This window comes from Mangifera indica, chromosome 19 (genome assembly GCF_011075055.1).
Source record: "Mangifera indica cultivar Alphonso chromosome 19, CATAS_Mindica_2.1, whole genome shotgun sequence".
Taxonomy (NCBI): domain Eukaryota; kingdom Viridiplantae; phylum Streptophyta; class Magnoliopsida; order Sapindales; family Anacardiaceae; genus Mangifera; species Mangifera indica.
The window spans coordinates 9,962,812-9,988,243 of record NC_058155.1 but is presented as its reverse complement, the minus strand read 5'-3'; the positions used below and the strand labels follow the sequence as shown (position 1 = coordinate 9,988,243).

Genomic DNA, 25,432 nt, shown 5'->3' with positions numbered 1-25,432 from the left:
TGTAGATCATGATATTAGTGAATCTTCACCGAACTTTCCTCTTTTATTATTGGCCAAACGACCATTTTTCACTTAAATTAAGTTGAATTTTCAAAGTTTTCTTTATTAATTATAAAAATACTATTTATTCATTCATGAATAATTAAAATTAATGATGGTAAAGATAAAATTGTTATTTTCTCTATAATATTAAAAATAAACTAAAATATAATATATTTTTACTTCCCTAAACTTTAAAAATTAAAATTTTCTCTCAATTTAAGTTTTAAAAAATAGCAGTTTCATTCTAGAGTTTTGTTTTGAAATCTCCGATGACATCTCTGACTCTATTACCAACAATCTCTCCCTCCCGAAGCATCGTCTCATTTCGATGATCTCTTTTCTCCTATTTGGATACCCGATCGATATTGAAAAAATCTTGGGAGACGAAGAACTTTGTCGAAGAAGAAATGGGAGAAAGGAGATTGCCAGAAGGAGAGATGCTTCGAGAGGGAGAGACCATCGGTAATGGAGCCGAAGATTTCAAAACGAAATCCTAGGGAAACTACCAATTTTTAAAACTTAAGTTAGAGAAAACTTTTAGTTTTTAAAGTTTAGAAAAATAAAAAAAGATAAAATTTATAAATATTAGGATTTTATTATATTTAATTAATTATAAATAGATAAATAATATTTTTATAATTAATAAAGAGAATTTTAAGAATTCATATAATTTGGGTAAAAAATAGTCCTTCAGCCTTTATTATTTTTTCATCCGTCAAAATATCTTGGTAACAAGAGCCACGTGGCACCTCAACCCTCAAAATATCTTCGTCCTTGATCATTAGTTTAATCGGAGAATTGTAAACATTAAGCTGATCAGACTCAAGGGTCCACACGTTTCAGCGATTGCTAGGTCGATAGGACACTTTTTTCGTACTAACTTTCTTTCCGCGATACGTTCGTAACTAATATTTTAGTATTTTAAAGAACTAAAGGCGAGCGCATACCTACGTGTTAGTTTTTTATTGGTTAACAGGGACACGTCATAGTCCTAATTTTCCATTAGTTGTAGATGATTATGCGTGGTTAAATAGGAGATCGAAACGTGTCCCAAGAGGTTCGGCTTCGTCCCAGAGCCACACGTTTCGTCAAACCGGACAAATTCCAGCCGCTTTAGCCGCGCCGCTCAGCTTAAGCTGCTCGACTATGCTTCTTTGGTTTCAACAATCGGTCACCACTCACGCTCCTCTGGCATTTTATAGGATGAAAACTTCATCTTAAAATTTTAAATTTATCAAATATCATCGTGGCTGGAAAATTGCCCAAGAAAATTAAAATGGCAATAAAATTATATTATATTTTAATAATATATTAATTAATTTTAAATTAATAATAAATATTTAATTATATAATAATATATTATTTATATATTAAAAAAGTATTTATATAATATTGTTTTTATATTAAATAGTTTTTGAAAAGTTCACATATTGTATTTTTATGTAATAAAATTGATGATAACAATAATTTTCAAATATAAATAATATATTTTATATATAATTTGTTAGATATTATTTTATTACTATATAATAATATTATATATATATATAAACTTATTTATTTAAAAGATTATATATATAATTTTATTGATAATTTTAATATAAAATATTATTTTTGTCCAACAAGAGAATTTTTTTAAAAGAAATGTTGAGTTGGATGAATGTGAATTCACCATTAAAAAAATAACAACAATTCGGCGAAAGAAAGTAAGGCGTTTCAAAGCCACGCGCGAGGAAGAAGCTGGTGTAAAGACTGTAAAACCGAGCCGACTCAAATTAAAACTTAAAAGAATTACCTGCTTGCTACGCTGAAGCAGAACCTCAGAAAGCCAATTAGAAGAATCCGAAACCCTGGGTTTTCAAAACAAAAAAAGTAAAATTCAAACAAGCCCAAAATTACACTGATTGATTACGTGTATGGATCGGGTGGGGGCATCACCAGTGTTTTATTTATACCTCTTTTCATCTGTTCTCAGATATTTTTCATGCCTTCCTCTTTCTCTCTCTTTTCTTCAATAGCTTTTTCTGTAACAATTTCATCGTCTCCTTCTAAAAACCAGGTCTCATATCATCTTTTACACGTTATCTCTCATCTGTCTATTCGATTTTTCATTGATTTTGATACTATCCTTCGTCAATGGATTTGCATTTTTGTGAATTTAAGTTTACGTATATGCACATCCGGAGCTCCTTTTCACGTTTACTGCTGGTTCCTTCGCTGTAATTTGTTGCTCGAAGCTATGATTACCTTTCAGTTTGAGGTGATTTACATATATATTTTTATGTTTCCGTATCTTCGCATATGAATGGAATGTGTTTCTGCAATCTACTTAGGATTTTTTTGGTTGTTGAGACACGTTGAAGGAAAAATAAAGCACGAAGCAGACGGAGAACTGGTTATTTCCTTGCAGACGCATTTTACATCTCTAACTGTCATTACTTTGACGATTTTGGGTTAATTATTCGATTTTTTATTTAATCAAACTAGCTTCGATGATTTATGTTTTGTTATTGTTGATCTGAGTAGCTCTATTCCTTGTACTGTTTACTTCATTTTTTGTATTATATTCAGGTACTAGTTTGTCGAAGGATGGACTTTGATTAAAGGAATGCGTGCGCTTGCCTTTCAGGTGAGTAATGATTTTTCCCTTTTTTTTTTCAAAGTATCTTTTTATTTCTTTTGTTGGTTTGGTGTAGAGTGTTTGGTACAGCTTACTTTTGAGCTAGTTGGGACTGTTTAGAACTTTAATTGAATGCACTCAATATTTTTCTACAAAGATGTTAGGCAACAATTAGATTGTTACCACTTTAATATTTTTATGCTTCCTTGCAAAGAATTAGCATAGCTGTGAATAATGAGTTTTATATGCTAATCCATGGTCTTTACTACTAGTATACTAAAAAAGTCACATAAAATATTGTTAAGGCCATCAATTTTCTTAGTTTCCATTTGACCAAAAATTAAGACAATTAGTGGAGATAGCCATGGGCCTTTGCCATTTGGTAGGATCTTGGCTAACAATGGCCAACATTTGCCTACAAATAGTATTCATTTTTAGGGTTGTGAACTTTTTCCTAGTCAAGGGTGGATTCAAGCCTAGCCAACTTGAGCAAGGGCCAAGTTGAGTTTGAGCTCAACTTGATTGGTTGGTTAGTGAACAATGACTTTGGAGAAGAAGACGAGTCACCAAATAAGAAGAATAATCGTAAAAGATGAAAAAGAAGAATTACTAGAAAAAATGTTAGAGAAGAAAAATCATTGAAGAAGAAGAGCTACGATGCTATGACATTGGCAAGCCCTTGAACTTGAGTTGAACTATCAAGCTAGATCTTTAGCTCGAGTTTGGCTTATTCAAGCCGAACATGGATTTGAGTTGAAGTAAGCTCGATTTGAATCTACCCTTATCTCTTGCACTTACAAAAACTAAACTATTTTCTGAGAAACTCAACTTATGATTAAATATTGACACTAAAATAGAAAACTTTTTTGGGATGATATATATATTTTTTATAATATAAAAATCTATGCATTTGCTTCATAAGCCCAAGTTTGAAGGAAACAATGCCCTTTGGCCATACTAATGCCAGTGAGGGGGCTCAAGCCCCAAACCTTGTAAGATCCCACCACAACCTTGACCATGTGCAAACTCTAATATTAATATGTTTCCCTTAATAATTGAAATTGCGATTGTGTTTTCAATTATAAAGGAAAACATTCTACTTGCCTGGGTTATGTATACCTATGGTTTGATTATGACTAGGTGGTGTTGCTCAACCCTAAACCTTGAGAAGAAAAGAACTTAAATGAATGTGTAAGTCTTAATGGTGGAGGGTGTTGAGACTTGCCCTTTCAATATGTTTTAAGTAACTATTTTACTTAAAAAGCTTAGATTGGCAGGTAAAAGTTGAGCTACAATATTTAACGACATAAGTCCTCGCTTGTATTGTTGTTTGAAAGTAACATTTTTGTAATAAATAACCCATTATTGGTAGTATTTATTTAATGTTTGTATTTATGTGTTATAAATGCTTGTCCCCCTTATAACTAGATATAACTTCTTTAAAGGAGTTATATGAGAAGGCATTTGCAATTTTAGTTTTCACTATAGCAAATGTCATTTCAGAATCTAGGTAAATTGATGTTGCCAAGTGCATTAAGTAATTGTATACAATTTTTTGGATGATAGTTCTAGAAAAATATGTAAGGTTTATTTCAAAAATGCAACAAGTGGCATTGTGAATAACAATACTACAAAATAGTAAGACATAGTTTCAAATAAGATTTATCTTGATTGATTTTCTCCATATTTATGATTAAAAAGAATGAACTCTAAGAAACTCATATTCCCTAACCTACCCATTATAACAAAACACACACCTAGTCCATTTATCCCATCCAAATTAAAACCAAAACAAGCCTAATTTCCATGCTTGGATCTATTTTACACAACCAAACCCAACAAGAAATCCGTTCAATCCACCTTTGACTCAACGAGGAGGTATCCATCACATATATAAGTCCTTTTCTTAAATTTTACATGGCCTTTTGGATGAGAACCAAAAATGAAATCTTGTGAGATAAAGAGGAAGCTATAATCTATTGCATTATTTTGGTTGGTTTATCTCATTCTATTAAATAATTGAACAACTTCTATTTAAAGAGTTACGATTTTGATTGGAAGTAACATCCAAAATCTAAGAGATTTGAGGCATTGAGGGCAAAATGCCTTATAAAACCTTCGTTACCAGTTAGATTTTGTTAACATACAAAAACTGTTCAAGAAGCTTTAAGGAACAATAAGTAGGCATCAACCATGAAAGAGGAGATAAATACACTAAACAAAGACTAGACTTGGAGATTGTTCCTCAACCTAGAGACAAGAAAATTGTGGGATGGAAATAGTTGTACACTTTGAAATATAAAGTTAATGGTCTCTTGAGACCAGAAAATTATGGGATGGAAATAGGTGTACACTTTGAAGATACAAGACAAGGTTGGTTGCAAAGGGGTATAATCAAACAAATGAAACTGATTACCTTGAAACTTTTGCACCAGTGGCCAAGATGAACATTGTATGGGTCCTATTGTCTTTAGCAACACAATTTGCTTGGAATTTACAACAATTTGATATAGAGAATATTTTCCTTCACGATGATTTGGAAGAAGAATTTTTTATGGAGCTTCTTCTAGGTTTTGATGAAACAATTGGACCAAATAAGGTATGTCAACTAAAGAAACTTTGTATGGATTGAAACAATCACATAGGGCATGGTTTGATAGATTCACAAAAGTTATGCTAAAAATGGGATATAAGCAAAGTCAAGAGGACCATACGTATTATTAAACATACCAAGGGAGGTAATGGTAACTATACTACTTGCTTATGTTGATGATATAATTGTTACTGAAAATGATGAAATTGAAAAGAGGGATCTTGGAGATTGCTTAGCCTGTGAATTTGATATTAAGGAGTTGGGAAAATTGAAATATCTTCTTGGGATTGAGGTGGCTTATTTCAAACAAAGAATCTTTATTTCTCAAAGAAAATTTGTTTATATTTATTAAAGGAGATTGGATAGCTTGATGGCAAATCAACAAATATCCCTATTGACCAAAACCACAAATCAGGTAAAGAAGCAATTTACCTATCACACGCAAGCCAAATATAACCTATGTTGTTAGTGTAGTCAGTTTATGTGTGATCTTAGGGAAGAACATGTGCGAGCAATTCAAAGAGTACTTCGGTATCTCAAAGCCACGCCTGGGACAGGCTTATTATTCAAAAACGGTGGCTAGTTAACCCTAAAAGTTTACACATATTCAGACTATGCAGGATCACTTGTTGATAGAAAGCCTACTACAGGTTATTGTATGTTACTAGGAGCTAATCTTGTGATATGGAGGAGCAAGAAGCAATTTGTGATTGCTAGATCAAGTGCTGAAGAATTTGGCACTATGGCTCATAGGATTTGTGAGTTGTTATGGCTAAAAATAATTCTATTATTTTTTAATTGGAGAATTAAAAAAAAGTGGTCTTATGAAGTTGTATTGTGATAATAAGTTCGCCATCAGCATTGCACACATGATCAAACTAAACATCCACAGACACTTCATAAAAGAGGAGCTTGAAAGTGGGTAAATTAGCACTCCATATGTGCCACTATGTGATCAATTAGTAGATGAATGTTAAGAACTCAGCTCTTATTCAACTAAAACAAAAAATTAAAACATCAAAACATAATAAACTAAAAATTATTTCATTAATAAAAAAGTTACAAGATAAATCGAATAATTCAAGGAGTTTGGGATCTCCCAGTCCAAATAGTTCGAAGAGTTTGGGACCTCTCATTTTTTGACCATTCGAGATGCTGGAGACCTCCCTGAATCAGCCAAGAATGGTTGCCCAAATACAAAACCCTAATTTTTTCCCCCTTTCTTTTGAAACCTAAAGAACATCTTTATAATGAAGACTTACTATTAGATTGAGGAGAAGTGTCCCAATCCTAACATTTCTATGTTACGATTTCAAGTGTAAGGTATGAGACGTGGATCTCATATTGAAAAATATGGACAACTAGTGTAAGGTTTATGTGGTTTTGTGTTCTTCCATCTCAATAACTAATTTTGAGGTGCGGTTCTTTTAAGGTTCATATCATTTGGTATCAGAATCATTACCATGTCTTTCAATTGCAATTGTATAGCGTTAGTGGTAAAGCTAACATTACAGTGTTCGTCCGGGGCTAACAGAGAGCTAGCACATAGTCAACTCGTATGGGCACTAGGGCTATGGATTGTGGTGGTATGATAGGATCCCAAGTGTAAGGTATGAGACTTGAATCCCATATTAGAAAGTATGGACAATCAGTGTGTGGTTTATATGATCTTGGATTCTCTTATCTCAATAGCTAGTTTTTTAGGTGTGGTTTTCCTAAGATTCATATCGGTGTTCTAGCTAAGAGACTTCTTATTGCATGGTTTCAAGAATTAACAAGCAAACTAGGAATAAAAAGATATCCACTTACCAGCTTAAGGGAAAATCTGGAAAATTGTTGGAGATTTTTAGAGATTATATTCCTAAATATACCTCATTTCCTAAATGTGTCTAATTCCTAATTTTTAGGAGTTTTTTATTTTATTTTTCTTTCCTTTTTGTACATTTTGTGACAACGCATCCAACCAAAAACCGGTTGAGCCAAATGACAAGTCTAACAGGTTAAGTGGTTGCACTTGAGTGGGAGTGTTAGAGACTAAAAAAGTCTCACATCTAATATATAGAACATAAGAGAGTGATATATAAGTGTGTGGATTGGACTTTAACACAAGTCAATTGGTTTTGTGTAATATGGGTTTTAATCTTCACATTTGTAAGTCTGATATATATTTCCAACATCTAGTATATATTGTAAAGTAATAGTCAATTCAATATATAGAAGAATGATTTTTCTCTTCGATATGCATATAAAAGATTGTATTGGGATGAAAATTTATTGAATATTTTGAAGGCTTTGTTTGCTTTTTCAATTTATTAATCATTTTTTTCTCTCAACCAAGATATATGATGTCTTTTCTTTTTTCTTTTTACTCTTTTTATGTCTATCACTATTTTGGACTGTGTTACTGTGATGTGCTAAATATTATTCCAAGAATGTTAAAGCTACTTTATTGGGTTGATCTTATGAGCGAAAAATTTGGAAGTGCTTCTTAATTGTTTTGAAGAATCTATTGTAACAATAAGTGCATTTGGGTTCCACTTTATTAAGTGTTACTTCAGATATGGTATCCCTTGTGCTTGGATCTTGCTATTAAGACTTAACAAAACGTTTGACATCTGCTTTTTACTGCAACCCTCCTCCTTTATCCGGGCTTGGGACCGGCTGTGCATGCACGGTTAGACATTAGATACATCACAGGCAGAGTTATTGCAAATAATTGTCTAGATACTTTTTCTTATAGGGGCATTTACTATCCAAACCATGTAAGTTATTTTTAAATTTTGTTGATAATTTATTAGTTCTGACCCTCATTAAAATTTCCTCATTTAGAAATTAATTCTCAAAATTCTTGGCAAACTTGTGTTTTATTTTTTACTTGTTTCTTGTGACAATAAGAATTGCCACATGAAAGTTAAATAGATGAGTCTGATTATTAAAATTTTTCTAGTATATCTGTACACTATGTTATTCTGGAGATTCATAAGAAAATTCTTTTTTTGAGCTTGACTTCATAAGGATGCTAATTCGAATGGCTTTTGATGATAAATCTGATAAGTTGACTTTTATTTTTACATCCTCTGAAGGCAGTGTTTGATATTAGGAAAATTGAAAAGAAAAAAGTGTTCTCTTATATGTTTGAGTAACACCAAATGGTTCAGAATAATCTTGAAGTCCTCATTTCTACAAGTATGACTTATTGATGTGACCTTGTATCTTTCAAAATAAAAACATTTTTTTTTAATCTTGAATCCTTCAATACTGGATTGCATGCTACTGTTTCTGACCCTAAAGTGTGGACGATTTTGTTCTGGCTGTTCTGTTGTTCTCGTATCAATAGCTCTCCATGTAATATTTGTTGAAGTGCTATTTCAAACATGATATACACTATGAATGGTGGTATATTATAATGCAAGATATGTTTAATTTAAGCAGGAATGTCCTAATGTTTGTGCCACCTACAAGTTTTCTGCATCTGCCGCATAAGCATTTTTAGGCTACTGCCAATACTTATTTGAGATAAGGGGATATTCTATCTGTGACAGGCTTATACATTCTAGGATTATAGGCATGTTTCACTAATATCATATATTGTTCTACTCTAGTTACTACTAGTAAACCCACATTCTGAACCAACTAATATAGAAATTGCTCTGTTATGAGTATATGGTTGATGATTTATTAACTAGTATAAGTTTTGATAAATCCTGTTGTTTGATCAAGTTGCATGAAAAAGTTGTGACATAACTTGCATGATCTAAATTTCTCTTTCTTCCTATTTCTCACTCAGTTGAACTCTTTTTTTATGACAATCTAACTATCTCATTTAGTTTTGAGTGTGTAAGAACAAGTGCCTTATTTTAAAGTGTAATGCCTATTATCTGTAGCTTGTAACTAATTTTTTTTCTTGTCTAACTTAAACACAGAAGGACATTTATCACAGGATGGTCTTTGACTGGTCTAACACAGATCGTGAGGTAAGTTTTTGAAGTTTAATATAATAATTAAATGGAGGAATCTAAGAGGTACACATTGCTTGACTGCCATGTCTCCTCCAATAAAATTTAGTATTACAGTTTTGCTCCAATGAACTTGCGTGTAGTTTAGTTTTCTAAGTACTAAATTTGAGATGCTTTATGGTTTTGTGTTTCCCTCTGTATACATTCTTTTCTAAAGTATCTGCATGATGGTGGTGTTATCTTATTATTGAAGCAGAAAACTAGGTGTTTAATCTTTTAATCTAAGTTATACTGAAATAAAATTATGTATAACCTTTGTCCCAGTAGACCATCTCAAAGACTTAAAATTTCTTAAATGATGTGTTGCACATCCTGTGCAATTTCATTTCTCTTTATTTCATTTATCTTTACATAAATAGCAGGGTTCCTTCATCATAACACAACACTAAAGTTAGATTTTTAATCATTTTCAAACCAAAGTCTTTTAACTGAAAGGTATGTGGTTTACATACCACATCTCACTAATAGAAGCATAACTTGCAATGTTGATAGAAAACGAGCAACAGCTTTCCCACTTTGTTGCATATACTTCGTTATTGCAATTGTAGTCTGCTGCATTTTCCAAGGAAAATAATTTGTGATCAAAATTGTTGGAAAGTACTTGGTATTAGTAATTTAAACATCTATTGGGATGGAGGAACCATACCCCAATTTTGTTGCTCTTGCTGGTGTCTCATAATTTTGTTGCTGAGGCTGGCTAAGCTGGAGATGGACAGGCACATGCGAATCCTCGCCAACGCCTAGATTGCTGGTAAGCAGTGAGTTTCTGTTTGCTCCATTCACATCCCTTGTACCATAGACCTGGTATGTGTAATTTTTCTGTTTGAGGGTGGTTTTATAACATCTTCCAACTTGACAAAGGTTTATGATTGAATCATACAAGAATATTAAGGATGATTGAACTTTGTGTTATTTAAAACTATACCTTATTCAATTCGATGTTTTCTTGACGAATTAGGTTTACCTTCTTATAGAGTTCCACATTTTCCTGGTGAATGAGATTCCCCTACAACAAAGAAGATGGATTTTTACTTCTCGAATTTAAATGGAAAGATTGAAGAAATCATTAGCCATTTTCTTGGATTCACCTTTCGGTTTAGTTCATGTATTTCATCCATTAGAATCTGGTCCTGCAAAAAAAAATATATATAAACTAGTAAGAGTGTTATGCTTTATATGCCAAGTAATTGGAGTTTTACTCATTGTATGGGAGATAAGATTTGTAAACCTTTTTCATACGAACACCTCGAAGACTCATTTCCAATTGGCTGTCCAAATTCTGCAGATCCTTTACACTCAAACCAGAAAGCTCTTCACCCATCATTTGCCTGTTAGTCATATGGACATATAGCTTAGGCCTTTAAATGTATGTATGTTCAATGTTCAGTTTTTTGTTCTCAAGGTCACAAATGAATTCACCCATTAATGCATCTTCTATTCTTGGAGTACTATCGGTGTTGATAATGTTTTAGTTATGTCCTATTGAAGCATTTTAGACTTGTAGTGGTAGCTTCTGTTCATCAATTTAGGTTATCTTTCACTATCATATTCCGGATCAGCTTCATTTTTGCCTTGCCAGTTAGTGAAAAGTTGCTTAAAGTTCTGTTTCTTTTCTATCATGTCATGGGAAATTGCTACCTTTTAACTGTTAATATGCAACCACAATTTCATACGTAGTAAAGTATTCTAGCTCAATCTAGTAAACGATGAGATATCCATCCTAGCTGTAGCGTTGTTTTTGTCCATGCTTATATTTCCTTGAAGATTGACTCTGAACTTGTTTTCTATGTGGATTCTAGATCCTTAAGTTTGTACTTTACTCCTGGATATTATAAATATTTCTAGAGGTGTATGTAAGGTTTATGCACGCAGAGCTTCATGTGCTGAGAAGTCTCAGAGGCTAGACTGTGTTGAGGATTGAAATTTAATGTGCTAACAAAAATCACCCACATGTGAACTTAGTGAAATGATAGTTATAATAAGAAAGAAGATCATACCGATGATTTTCTTGCAAACTCTGCAACTGTTGCCTTAATATTGCCACTTCTTGTTGCCAGAACTAGAAGTAAGATACAAAATGGTTTGATATTCTAGGATTTCTGGTTAGCATAATTACATTATGAACAACTGATAATGACTAATAAATCTTATGTCAAGGAACACTATTTAACACATCTGAAAAGATAGTTTCTGTTAATTGATGAATTGCATGTTTGATTTTGAATCCAAAGCTTACCGAACTGAACAATGCATGTACAATATCAAATGCTTATAAGAATGCATTTTGTGTTTATACTCATAATGCAAGATTGAGCTTTGACTCTTGATTTTTCCCACATCTTCTCTTCTTCATTCTGGATCAATATTTATGTGAACAATTTGTAAACTAAGATATGAAATTTCAGGCTAACCTTATTAATTAGCTAATATTAATGTTTCAACCATCACAGCAGTAAAGTTTTGGGGTTTTATAAAACAACTTTTTCAGCTCCATTATCCTCCAGGTGTCAGATGTCTTACATGGTGTTTAAAATTTCAAGCTCCGAATTCAAAATGATGTTTTATCTTGTAGCCACAACCATTGGTCAATTCAAAAAGTAGTCTCAATTGTTGTTTGCTGGCAACCTACTTTATGGGATGCAACAAAATCATGGATGACGATGTTGATCTTTGCATGTCATATATGCTGCTATGCTTTTACAGAAAAACATTCTTCATAGGCTAACAACTTAGATGTTTAATTTTATTTCTATCTTTAATTTTTTGTCAGCGCAAGCTAAATAGATGCTTCTGCACTGCCGTAGAAATCATATCAAGTATGCATTGAAGATGAAATTACAAATTACAGTTTAGGCACAGAATTGAAGATTACCTTGACTTCAGAGGCTGGGTTCCCTAGTTGATGATGGTCTTCTTTTGATTTGTTGTAACGTTCAATTATTGATTTCATGCTGGTATAAGAATAGTTGAAATGTTAGATAAATGCGGCTGTTTAACTGAGTAGAGACATCTAAAAGATAGCATCAAGAATCACCAAAAAACAGAATTTATAGAAAGCAAATTGATATGCTCTGTTAACAGTATTATGTATGTCTTCTCTTGTGTTCCCTTCCTGCAGATCTTAATTTATTTTGTTCAAAGTTCATGAAGTTGAAGTCATGTTACTTATAGAAACAGCTTGGAGACATTTCTAAGAAACTTGAATCTGCAAGTGCAGGTAACAGTTAGAGCACAATCTGAAAACCTTTTTTTCAATTTATTTTATATAATGCCAAGTTTGTTTCAATAAGTTTGGAGTTGGTCTCTTTTCTTTTATCTTACTTTTAGTGGCTGAAAATTTAGAAAACAGTTTACTCTTTTGAAGCTGATAAATACGTATGGGAGCTTCACTGATTGCCATTCTGTTGTTTTGTGCAATTTTCCTTTTCTACAGCTTTACTTTGTTAGATGCCCCTCTACTCTTCTGTACTGAAGAAAGCTAGTCTAAGTAGCTGAATTCTTACACTTTTTTCTGGATGCAGTCATCATTATTGTAATTTGTGTAACTCTTCATGAGGTATACGCAGTGGTATTTTGAGGAACCATACAATAGATCTAGCTGTCTATGCATACGTGACAGGTTTACAGAATTATTTGCCTGTCATTCCACTGAATTTCCTTTAAAGTACTACATAAGTTCTTTTATTATAACTTTTTGGGTTTATATCATAAGTTGTCCACGTTCTATGAGCTGTAGTATTTAAAACTGTCTTGTGGTGTTAAGGATGAGAAGAAGAGCAACCAAAAAATAGACAATCTTGTTCAGAGATAGAAGAGGATACGGATGAAAAAAATGGTAGAAAAGGTATGCATGTCAGTGAATCTATTATAGGTGATTCATGCTGCACCAGGGACTTCTAACCATCTTATCATTTCTGTTTTTGTCTTTTCCCTGTGGTTCACCAGGGAACAATTTGGCTTAAATCTAGATCCTCTTATAGGTGATTCATGATGTGCTCATGACTTAACCATCTCATCATTTCTGTTTTTGTTGATTTTTCTGTGATTGACCAGGAACAAACAATGTGGATTAAAGCTGGGTTCCCTTATAAACTATGTGAGATGATAAATAGACAAGTTTCGTGTAGCTGAGTTAACAACTGAGAAGGAACATTATTGAGGTACTAATTTGGTTTTAAGATGGATGAAATGCATGACAGGAGTATATTTATCTTCACTGCCATATATACAGGCTCATTCATCATGCTTTTCTTCTCTGGGGCCTTGCATGCGTAAATGTAGAATCATTCAGTGATATCTTAACTGAATTTTATTATAGCTTATGTTTTTAGTTAAATCAGGTTACAGAGTGATTTGCCTCATGCATGATTGTGAAACTTTTTGCCTAAAGTGATATTCTGCTTATCTTTTCAAGAGTAGTGCAATTTTTGGTACCAGCACCACATTCCCTCTCTTTAGTGAACCCAAATCAGGGAACTCAATGAGAAACCAATAAGACCAGCTTTTTTAATTCATGTTCTTGGTCCTTACTGAAGCAATTAAACAGCTTTTTATTTTTGTATCTATTTCACAAGTTCTTAGTTTTATTGATGTTTTGTTTGTTTGGGTATCTTCACCCTCTCCATGTGTCATTTTGGTGTGTCTCCCAACCTAACACCTGGAATCAAAATTGCTCTTTCTCCTCTGCTTACAAGAGGGACACTGCCAATAGGCCAAACAGCCATTGGTACTTTTATGAAAGTAAAATAGTTACAAACATATAGGTTTCGTCATAGGAACAACTGATATTGTTCTGGGTTCAGTCATAGCATCATTGGTTAAGAATATGAGATTGAATGAAAATTCCAACTACTCATCACTCCTAGAAATACCCATATTACTGTCATCTGCTTTGCCTATTTAGTAATTTTAGAATATGAGAAAAAGTACTGCTGCCTCATCAATCCTAAGTGTCATAGTAGTATCTTGATTATAAGCAAAGAGAAAATCTTGTCATACAGTAAATTCAACCTATATTTGGAGTTTTTAGAATACAGGAGATCACTTTTGTATACCATATTGGTAAAGTTTGTTCATCAAGTTCCAAACTGTAGCCACCTTAATTATCTCAAAAAAATTGTTTTGGCCATTAACTGTAACATATTTTTTAGCAAATACTTACTGGTTTTTAGTGAAAGATGATGTAATTCTATATGTAATTAAAGGTTTCTGAGTCAGGTCACTACATTGCTTTTGTAAACAAAAGAATATTACGTGTTGTTTGTTACACTGGAAAGTTGCATGTTGTAGAGTGTTCCCCGTCATGTTATACAGATAATAATCCCTTGAAGGATATCATTAGATATTTATTGTTTATTGGGCACCCATAGGCTTTTTTTTTTTTTTGTAATAATTTTGAAGTATGAATTTATCTTGATGCCAATCATTAAACCTTTTAGGTTGTTACTATCATATTAACTTTTATTCAAAGATATTTTGTCTGAATAAAAGAGGTGGAATCTTTTATCATATGTTTCCTCCCTTATTTCAGCCCAATTCTATCTCAGCCACTAGTCCTCTGTTTCATCAAAACTTATCTCTGTCACTACTCCCGTTTCAATTCACAAGAACTTTACTTCTGTCACTATATCACAATACCACTACCATCACCACCCTTATTTCACCATCATGGATTTGACACAAGGATCTTTGTTTATCACCAACGCCACATATATAGTTTTTACTTTGTTTGTATTGTCACAGTCAATAGTATGAAAATGTACAAAATTGTTAGTTTCATGTATTCTTACTTTAAAGAACAAACTTAACACCTAGAATTAGACATGAGAAAACAAGATAAAAGAACAAGAAAAACTAGATATTTAATTTAGATTTTATCATTTAGCCCCCCTTAGACCTAAAAAAAATAAATATTAAAAGTTGACTCTATGTTTGATCTTATTTAATTTTGTGGACCTTAGAAGCTACAAAGTTTGAACTTGGCTTGTGAAGGTAGACTTAGCTTAATATTGTATAAGAACTCATCAATTATTTAGATTAACCTACAATAAAACAAAAACACCTTTCTTCTTTATTTGAGAAGAATGTTGGCACAAGACAACAGAAAACTTGGACATTACAACAAATATCTTGTTGTGTTCTAAATTTGGAAGCAAATATCTTTTGCATTTAGCCTTGTGATGTAGTGGCTCTGTTAATTTAGAAGGTGCTTATACTTTTAAGTCTTGGATTCAAATTATTGCCAAGATTGTGAAAAGTCTATGAGAGGGATGGGTTATTCTGTAGGTTAGCAATTGTTGAAGAAATATGGAAGGAACATAAATTTTGACATGACATTTTTTAGGAAAAAGCAAGTTGTGAGTGGAATAATAATAAACCCTCAAAAATGCTTTTTAACATTATTCATTGATACCAAATCTTATATTTAAGTTGTTAAGAAACAAATTTATTCAAAAACTTCCCCTAATAGTAGTTTCTATCTTTTGCGTATGTCCCATGATTATGCATAGTTAATTGAAGAGGTTTCTAGGATTAAGGGTTTTCAAATCTTGCATTAATCTTTCCATGGATATTAATGCAATTAAGACCTTATATATTCATTTACATTGTAACGAGTGAAAAATATATTTAAGTACACTTTTCCTCTGCATGGTATCAAGGCAACCTTGGGAATTAATTTAAAGTATTTTTAATTGTTCTACCTTTATTTCCTCTTGTATGCACCCATTGATTCACTTATGGAAGTGTTATTAGAAGTTGAGATATCCAACAAACCAAAGACATCAATCCAATCTGATAAAGTTCCTCTTAGGATAGGTTTGTCGATGACGGGGGAACTCAAACATATTCGCTCTTCTTATCGATTGCATGATAAGTAGTTAAAGTGGTCTCAAATGGTTCGTACATTTCTCAAAGGAAAGGGAAAACTCAATCACTTTTTGAGCAATGGTCCAAAATTAGATGACTAACATTCGTCATATGGGATGAGGAAGATTCGATGGTAAAGTGTGGTTATGGACAACAATGGTGCCAAAGATTAGTGATATATGTATGTTTCTAACCACAACTAAGGAGATTTGGGACGTGATTCAACAAACATATTCAAAAAAGAATCATTTGACACAAATATATGACATTAAGATCAAGCTCATAACCATTCAACAAGGTAGTTGCTTTGTTATTGAATATACAAACATGTTGATGAATTTATGGCAAGAAATGGATTACTATAGGTGTATTACAATGAAGAATAGTGGCGATGTTGTCACACTCAAACTTCATTTGAAAGGATAAAACCTATGATTTTTCAATTAGGCTCAAGGTTGAATTTGATCAAGTCCGAGTATAGATTTATGGCAAGGAAGAATTACCTTAAATGAAATTATTGTCATTATTAGAATCAAGGAGAGTGGGAAGGATGTTATGCTAAATGATTCAACCATTGAAGGATATGCATTAGCTACTTTTAGACCCAAAGAAACGACATATACTCGACCAATAATCTCATTTGTTGAGACTGACAAGCAAGAAAATAAGACCAATATGTTTTACAATTATTGCAAAATGAAAAAAGGGATATGTCATAGATTGGTGTTGTAGGCTTCATGGAAACCACCAAATGTTGGCCGAAATGGAGGATCCAATAATTGATGGCAAAAAGGGTAGGCAAACCTGACAAATCTAAATGGTGATAGTTTAGAACAGCCAGAGGTGTCAAGCAACGAAGTATTGAATAAAACTAATATTGAGAAGTTGAGGTCCCTAACTGACAACCTTGAGCATAAAGTACATGTTCATTTGCACAATCAAGTATGTTTCCTTCCACACATATAGTTAGTGCCTCAAATTATAATAACTTCCAAGTCTTGGATATTAGATTTTGGAGTGACTAACCATATGATGCACCTTTCACTTTACTTTTTCACTTACACCCTATGTCTTAGTTTTAGGAAATTTTTGAATGTAGATGGGTCATATGTAACCATAGTTGGAATATGAAATATCAGTTTAAACCCTTCAATAACTTTAAGTGATTTCTATCATGTGCCAAAATTTGAATCTTTATCCAAATTCTTACAAGTCAAATGAATTGTAGTATGACTTTTTTTTACCAAACCATGTGTTTTGTAAGACCAAGTCACAAGAATGATGATTTGGTGTGCCAAGGAGTGTAGAGATCTTTACTATCTTTAGATGCCAAATAATAAATAGAAAGTCACAATGCCTACCTCATTGTTGTCCAAAATATATGCATCCAAGCACTTTTAAATTGGCTTCACCACTATCGGATGGATCATCCTTCATTTATTGTTCTAAGTGTGATGTTTCTTTTCCTATTTATATTGTGAATGTTAGTCAATTTTGATGTGGCATTTGTGAGTTTTCCAGGCATAAATGTGTTTTGTTTTCAACAAGTAATGAAAATTTTTGTTTTTCCCTTTCATTTACTTCATTTTGATGTATAAGGATCTTATGATGTCTTAAATGTCTGAGGGGCTAAATGGTTTGTTATGTTCATAGATGATAACACTCGAGTCACATGAGTCTCTTTTAAAACAAAAATCTGACATTAGCATTGTGTTTCACACTTTTTATAACATGATTTAAAATTAATTTGGAGTTATGATTAAGAAAATAAGATTAGACTATGCTAGGGATTATTTCAATTGAACACTCTTATTTGCAAAATAAAGGAATAATCAATGACTCATTTTGTATTGATACCTTTTAACAAAATGGGTAGTTAAAAGAAAAGTGGATACCTCTTTAGTACATCTTATTCCTTTTTACTTCAAAATAAAGTTCCAAAGTGCCTATGGGGTGAGGTTGGTTTTTACATCAACTCATTTTATTAATTGCACTCTATCTTGAGTTCTTGATTTTCAAAATCCTTGGAAAGTTTTACATAATCACATGGATCTTCGTTGGGTGTGTTGCATTTATTTAAATTTATATTTAAGATTGACATAAACTTTACCCATGACCAATTAAATATGTTTTTGTGGGATATTCCCCTACTAAAAAATTTACAAATATTACCATCCACCGCTTTGAGATTTCTTCATCTTGGCTAACATTACTTTTATGGAATACTAGTGTTTTTTTGGCTCAGGCTCGATCATAGTTTGATTTGGTTGGGCTCGATCATAACTCAACTTGGTTGAGCTTGAATGGATCAAGCTTGAGGTAGGATATTAAGTTTGGTTGGTAATCAAGTCAAAATCAAATTGGGATATATTTGGTTCAATATAGCTTGCGGGTCAAGCTCAATTCAACTTGGTTTTCAAAATGGTCATTTTGGTAAAGGTAAAAACAACGTCAGTTTAATAATGGTCAAAACATCGCTTTGATAATGGTGAAAGTGTTATTGTTTTAACCAACCCTTCCCCTACTATATCGGTTTCTCAATCCTTTATTTGAATATGGAAATTTTAATTTGATTTCCCAATTTTACAATCTAAAAAATATTTTCCAATTACAAAAATTTTTCCCCTAGTATCAATTTCTTAATGATTAGTCATTAACTAGTTGCATAGCTGTATTGACAGTGGACTTTATCACCTTCATGAGTCAACTTTTTGTTTATTTTTATTTTTATCTTGTTTGTTAATTGTTGCATAGTTTTTCATTGCCACGATTTTGTCATCACTCCAATGTCCAATAAAACCCTAAATCTAAACTAACTTGTTTTAAAGTGAAACAACTATTCCCTTTTTGGTTCTTTGTTGCATGCCATTGTCTTGGTGCATGTGAATGAATGGTTCATAGTCCTGACAGGCTTGTATTTGAAAATATGATTATAGGTGTCAAATGTGAAAATTGTCAATGAGATTGTTGTATTTAGATTATTTTGTAATGTTTGGAAGATAAATATTTTCAATGTTTGAGGATATTGTTGAAAATAAATTTTCGGAGGGGCATTGTGGATTCATTATGAGGTTTGAAAGAACATCAAGGAGCTCAAGTTGATTGGCCTGAGCTTGTTGCTATAGTATCAAATCTAATCAAGTTGAGTTCAAGCAAGCATCATCTTTCGTATTGAGCTCAAGCTTCGACTTTTATTTGTTAAACCAAGTTCGAACTTGGTTCAATTTGAAAAAAATAGACAAATATTTTGTAACCTAATTTTTTTTTTGGGTGACAAATGTGTAGTTTTATTTGTGTTGATATTTCAATGTACAACATAAATAATATTTTTAATTTATTATATATTATTATAATAAATAATCATGATAACTACTTGTAAATTTGTTTGACCATCCATCTCCAATCTTTGCTCTAATATTCGTTATTAAAATTTAACCTTTGACAACTAAATCAAAAACAAGGAATATAGTTTTGAGGGATATGTCAGCCTGGCCTTCATCTATCATTTAACCGAAAACAGCCTGAAAGGAGAAAACCTACAATTCAAGAATTATAAATGGATCAATTGTTACGGTTTATTCTTATTTTATAAGTTTGTATTCTTCTGTTTTGTATAATCTTGTATAGAAATTTTGGTCTCTAAGTCCTCATGGATGTACGCTGGTCCAACCAATAATTCATGTAAATTGTACTTCTATACTTCGGTTGCTTAGACTAAGTTTTGAAAAAAATTTCCTAAACAATTTAGGTTTTCAGTTTTGGCAAACAATGTTCTCGAAATAGACAATCACAAATCAATAAAATTATATGTTTTCATTTTGAATTCACAAATAAGAATACAGTTGAAATGTGCTATTAAGTGATTAAGGATTTTAAATTAAGAATAAAGTAATACCTACTCATGTGATGATATACATAAATGGGTGTCAATTTATATATTCAAAGTGGAAACACATAATATTATTCATCACAAATATCATGCTTATCCTAATTGATATGTCAAATGATTTATTAATAACCTAATATTCATCATATTTTATGATCATCTACATTATGACATAATTTTCAGAAATCAGTTAGAATGTTAAAAACATGTGGATCTGAAGTAATTATGTTAGGAATAGAAACTTTTAACTCTAGATTAAATCAGTAAAAAGAAAATTAAAAAAATGATATTGGTATTCTCTCGATCTTTCAATTGGGAAATCCAAATAGTTGGGGGGTATATTATTGTTTAGAAGATAATTGAGAAATAAATTTATAAAAAAGGACATAAATTTCCTCTTTTTTATTATTTGAATACTTCCCGTCACGCAGTGAACACTTTTGAAAAAAGATTGAAATGTGCTTGTTTACTTAAAAAAAAAAAAAAGGAAGAAGAAGAAGAAAGTGTGATATTCTACCATTTCTAGCTAATGGTGGTGAAACCTGTAAGGCTAAATAATGACACTTGTTTCTTGGCAAACTTTCTTATTTCATGTGTAATTTAAATTATAGGAATATTAATGTTATTTTATAGAGTACATCAAGGGTATACAATATTTTTAAGTACATAACATTCTAATAATAAAATTATGTATATTTATTTTAAATATACAAATAAATATACACTTAATATATGTCATCATTTGATTGAATGATTTAAATTAAGAATAAGATAATATTCAATCTTATGATAACATATATATAAATGTATATTTATTATGTATCTAAAATGAGTACATATAATATTATTCATACTCTAAATGAAAATTAGCAAAACATATATGATAATAAAGTGCATACAGATGAAATTATTCGACTACATAATACTCTAAAAAATTTTCCACTATCTTGTCTAAACATCCTAGGTAGGGCCACCTGATAAAAAAGAGGAGTGAGTATGCGGCTGATACCATATGGAGAAAGCAACAGGCGCTACTCTAAAGAAAATATGAAGTAATTAAGGTTCAGTTGCGACTTACAAGTGTTTATAAGTTTTATGTTTTTGGGGCTGTCCTAACTCAGTGGGCGCATATCAGTAATAAATTAAGTCAAGTCTACCCCATTACAAGAAAGGATTCCTTTTAGTTAAAGAATTAAATAGTTTTGCATGACTCAGCTTGCCATGCATGCATGCATTTTACATACCTATCGATTATCTTTCATTTTTCCTCTTTTAGAAAGTATATCTAAATAGTATCTCTTTCCAGTAATATGCATATCATCTTGCCCCTTGCAACTAAGCTAGAAGAAAATCTGATGATCATCAGACTTCAAAACAAGGAGCAGTTTAATTTCCATGAACTAACAGTCGAAAAACTCATAACTAGCCAAAATGGGGGAATTAGTAATAGAGATTACTAGGGTATGTGTACTTATTGGCAAACCCATTGCAAGCATGCATGAAATGAAAAGTGTTCGAAATTTAGAAGGGTTGGATTAAGTCTAGTTGAACCTAAACATAAGTTGACTTAAATTCGGTTCGAATTTATAATAGCCTGTTTGAACACATTTTAACGAGTTAGGGATATTATCATAGAGTTGTCGAAGAGATGAATAGTATCACTAGAATGATAAACAATATCATCAACGACATAAATAGTATTATTATTGAAATGAATAATATAATCAAAAAAAAATTTGAGTCAAACTTGAACTTAATTATTGAGTTGAAACTCCTACTCATATTTGACTCGAATTGATCCAAGTATTAAACAGAGCAAAATTGGTTTGATTCAAATCAAACCCTAAACTTTATAGGATGGGATAGGTTGGTTGAAAGAGTACATATCATGTAAAGTTGTTGGACGACACTGCTCAGAGTTTGTAAAGAAATTTTAATTTAGGTCTGCCATACAATGTACAGAAACTGAGGATAGCATGCAACAGAAGTTAGTAGAGAGACTAGACTGGAAGTAGCTAGAGATTGAGATGCATTTAAAAACTTATTTAGATCTTTTATTGTTGAGATGACTTCATTTACAATACAACAAATATTTAGTTTGAGAACGAAATATTTAATTTTTAAGGACAAATTATTTACTTTAAAAGACTTTTTTATTTTTAAGAATGAAATTTTTACTTTTTGGGACACAAATTTTTATCATGAAATTTGTTATAGTTATATTACCTTTCATATTAGTATTTAAAATTCCTTGAAGCATTTGCTATCATACTATCTCTTTCTTACATTTTATAGACATAATTAATTTTCTTGTAATTTATATCCATCATGGGTAGCTAGCCCATCTCTTCTGCACTTTAATGTTTAACCTAAAGCGAGTTTGTGACACAGTCAGACTATTACGCCATTCCCACAATGAAGTCTTATGCACGTGCATGATATAGATACCCTAACTTTTGTAAGAGTTAAGAGATTAACTGTTGTATCCTAAAATTTTTCTTATATCTATTGTTTATGTTTGATGCTATTCAATTCCTAAATATATCTTGTAATATTTATCCCTAATGAAGCACAAGAAAGATAATACTGGTTAATAACAACAATCTTGTTATAACCTAATCATAAACCCTAAAGTATAAAGAATCTAATCTTAAACCAAAAACCACAAAGATGAAACAAAATGAATAGGAAATTTTGAGTTATTGACAAAATAAAAAACCACTTTTCTAAGCAATAAAAAATATGAATAAATTCAGGCTCAAACTCAAAAGTTTTCAAAATAAATACAAGAAAGGCAAATATGAAGGTCAAACAATGGAATTGTATTGAGAAAAGCATGTTATTCATTGAAATTTGCTAGTGTGAACGTCGATCCCTATTGTCTATACACAAAGCCTTCCTATATAAACGCGGTACATGTTTACACTTAAGTATTGTATGTCACACTTCGCAAAGTGGTTTACTTTTTCCCGCTGAAATTTAATTGCATCACACTCAAGCGTGACGCACATTTGTGAAGTATTATCGGTAGATTGTTTTTGAAATTTTCTTTCTGTTCATTCAGTGGGGCAATTTCATCCTAGACTTCATTAATTGATGTCAAAACATTGTTTTCTTAATTATAATTCAGAGGGAAGGTGCTTCAATATATTTAAACTCACCTACTTGGTAGAATAAAGGTAGATTAATCATAGTTTGCTTAACTTTAGGGATCATATATGCATAATAAGCTCGACTAAACTGATTAGTTCATGATAGTGTTTTAGACTCGGTTGATGAATTAAATTTAACGGATACCTGTGCTGAAGCTTTAGATTTAGAAATTTCTTTTAAAATACTAACAACTACTAAGATCTTGGACTTGTTTCGTAAGAGGCATTTTGACACAGAAAGTAGATGTTTTTTGAAGACATATCGCACATGCTTAATCTCTTCGCCACATATTGATCATTCATGACATTGCCAAAAAATATGTTCAGAAATCAATACCTCTATACCTCTAAAACTTCAAGTCTCGTCTCATCTTTCTTTGTGATAATTAAATCCCAACTATCTCATCTATTCCTTCTGATCAATCCCCATCATCAGTTTTAACATACTGATGGCGGTTCTCCCAGAAACCGTACTATACACTAGAAATAATCTCACTATTATAAGGCTATCATGGGCTTCACATGCTCATTATGAAAGAGCATTCTCTTGCATCGAAAACCAGCAGGTATTCACTGGGAAGATAAATGCTCTCTCACTTTTAAGGAAATGATGGACTTTACCTAGTATCCATTATGAAAAGAGCTTTCTCTTACAAAAGAACCAGCAGGTATCTGCTTAAAAAGTATGATATATAATCTTTCTATAACCCAAAAATCCTCCCATAGATACAACCTTTAGTAATAAAGAAATCATAATATATAATATCTAAAGAAATGGTCCTAATAGGATTGGAACCATCCATTGTGGTAAATTGAATCTTCTCAAACATAGTATAATTGACCATAGAATTCCTTGAAACTATAAAATGAAAATATAGAGATATATAACACCACCACAAAGTCCAATGCCATTGCCATCTATATCCTCAACAATAAATGCTTTTCAATCTTAGCCTCACATTAGTCACCCATTCCTTTTTATTTTATTTTCCTTTGTTTAGAAATTGTCAAGATCATGTCTTGGTAATATAATTGTCTTGTCACACAAGAAATCAAGGATCATTGATGAACATAGATTAAACTCTAACTACAAGAGACATCATCTTATCCATCAATGCCGACCTAACTAATGTTAAATCTTCTAATAAAATTGAAGTTAGAATGAGGCTGTCACCAAAGATTTCAATCTCTAAATAACATCTAATATGCGAAAATTCATGAACAAATATTACTTTAAAATCCTACAAAAACAGACTAAACTCACAAATTTCTACATTTTCAACCTATGGTCCTATAAAAGCAAACATAATGATTACTTAAAAGAATTTCAAATTAAATTTACAGCAACAAGAAGTATATACAAAAACAACATATCAAATGCATAGAGTATAGAATCATTTTCATTATTATAATGAAACAAATAGTGCAGATCGCAAGCTATGTATACCATTATCCACCAAAAAGAAAATTCATATAAATTCATCAGATAAAGATTTTAGAATTGATTAATAAAAGTAATATTAACAAAAAATTCATGATGATGAGATCTTGAAAGACCTGGTGCTGGAGAAATCGTGGAGCTTGCCGGTGCTGGAGAAGATCATCACTCCTACTTCCGCGTCGCACAGGATCGCCAACTCCTTCGCCTTCTTCAACAATCCGTTCCTTCTCTTCGAAAACGTTACTTGTCTGCTCGTCGAGTTGTCGATCCTCCTTATCACTATTTTACCTCTCCCCATCCTTAAATCCACCGATATTCAAAATTAAGCTCAAGCCAAACAAAAATAACAGATAATTTTTCCGAAAAAAGAAAAAAAAAAACAAAGTAAACAGAGACTTACTCAGCGAGAAAAAGAAAAGTGAAGAGAGTAGAGACAAATGAAGGAAGGTTTATTCAGAGACGTCGTTTTGGTCTGAGTACGCACTGATTCACACCATCAGCCGAAGTAGCTATATAAGGAAAGGGTATACGAGATGGGGAAACCAGCGGTTCAACGTAGAAAACCACCAGTGGTTTTTTTGTTTAGGACACTTGTTCCAATAGAGAGCTGAGAGAATTTTAAAATAACAGTTTTATTTAAAGGTAGCGCCGTCCACCGTATAGATCATTGACGCGTGGGTGTACTATTCGTAGACCGTAGTTCCTAATTTGGGAATTCGGAGTTTTTTTTGTTTTTATAAACCACCAGAGTGATGTAAGGGTCTTCTCTTCTGACGTCGTAGGAAAACGTGGTTTTGCCCCCGTGAAGTTTCAAA

At 31.9% G+C, this 25,432-nt stretch overlaps 1 protein-coding gene and 1 long non-coding RNA gene across 6 annotated transcripts; one reads left to right on the top strand and one right to left on the bottom strand.

Annotated features, from left to right (window-relative positions):
* The first annotated feature begins 1,931 nt into the window (after positions 1–1,931).
* On the top strand, positions 1,932–19,518 carry LOC123203474. 5 transcript variants are annotated; one of them, XR_006499303.1, is made up of 4 exons: positions 1,932–2,302; positions 2,614–2,671; positions 9,179–10,022; positions 12,390–19,518. It is a non-coding gene; the product is annotated as an uncharacterized LOC123203474 (long non-coding RNA). The 5 variants fall into 5 exon arrangements; XR_006499301.1 differs by having other exon boundaries at positions 12,042–19,518; XR_006499302.1 differs by having other exon boundaries at positions 9,179–12,488; positions 12,705–19,518.
* Positions 9,612–25,211, bottom strand: LOC123203473 (MADS-box transcription factor 23-like). The gene is made up of 9 exons (XM_044619823.1): positions 25,018–25,211; positions 24,734–24,916; positions 12,144–12,222; positions 11,269–11,330; positions 10,500–10,599; positions 10,360–10,401; positions 10,197–10,277; positions 9,918–10,072; positions 9,612–9,823 (listed from the first exon to the last, which is right to left on the bottom strand). The coding sequence occupies exons 2-9, from the start codon at positions 24,913–24,915 to the stop codon at positions 9,805–9,807; spliced, it is 720 nt and encodes a 239-aa protein (XP_044475758.1). The 5' UTR covers position 24,916; positions 25,018–25,211; the 3' UTR covers positions 9,612–9,804.
* Between the last annotated feature and the right edge of the window lie 221 nt (positions 25,212–25,432).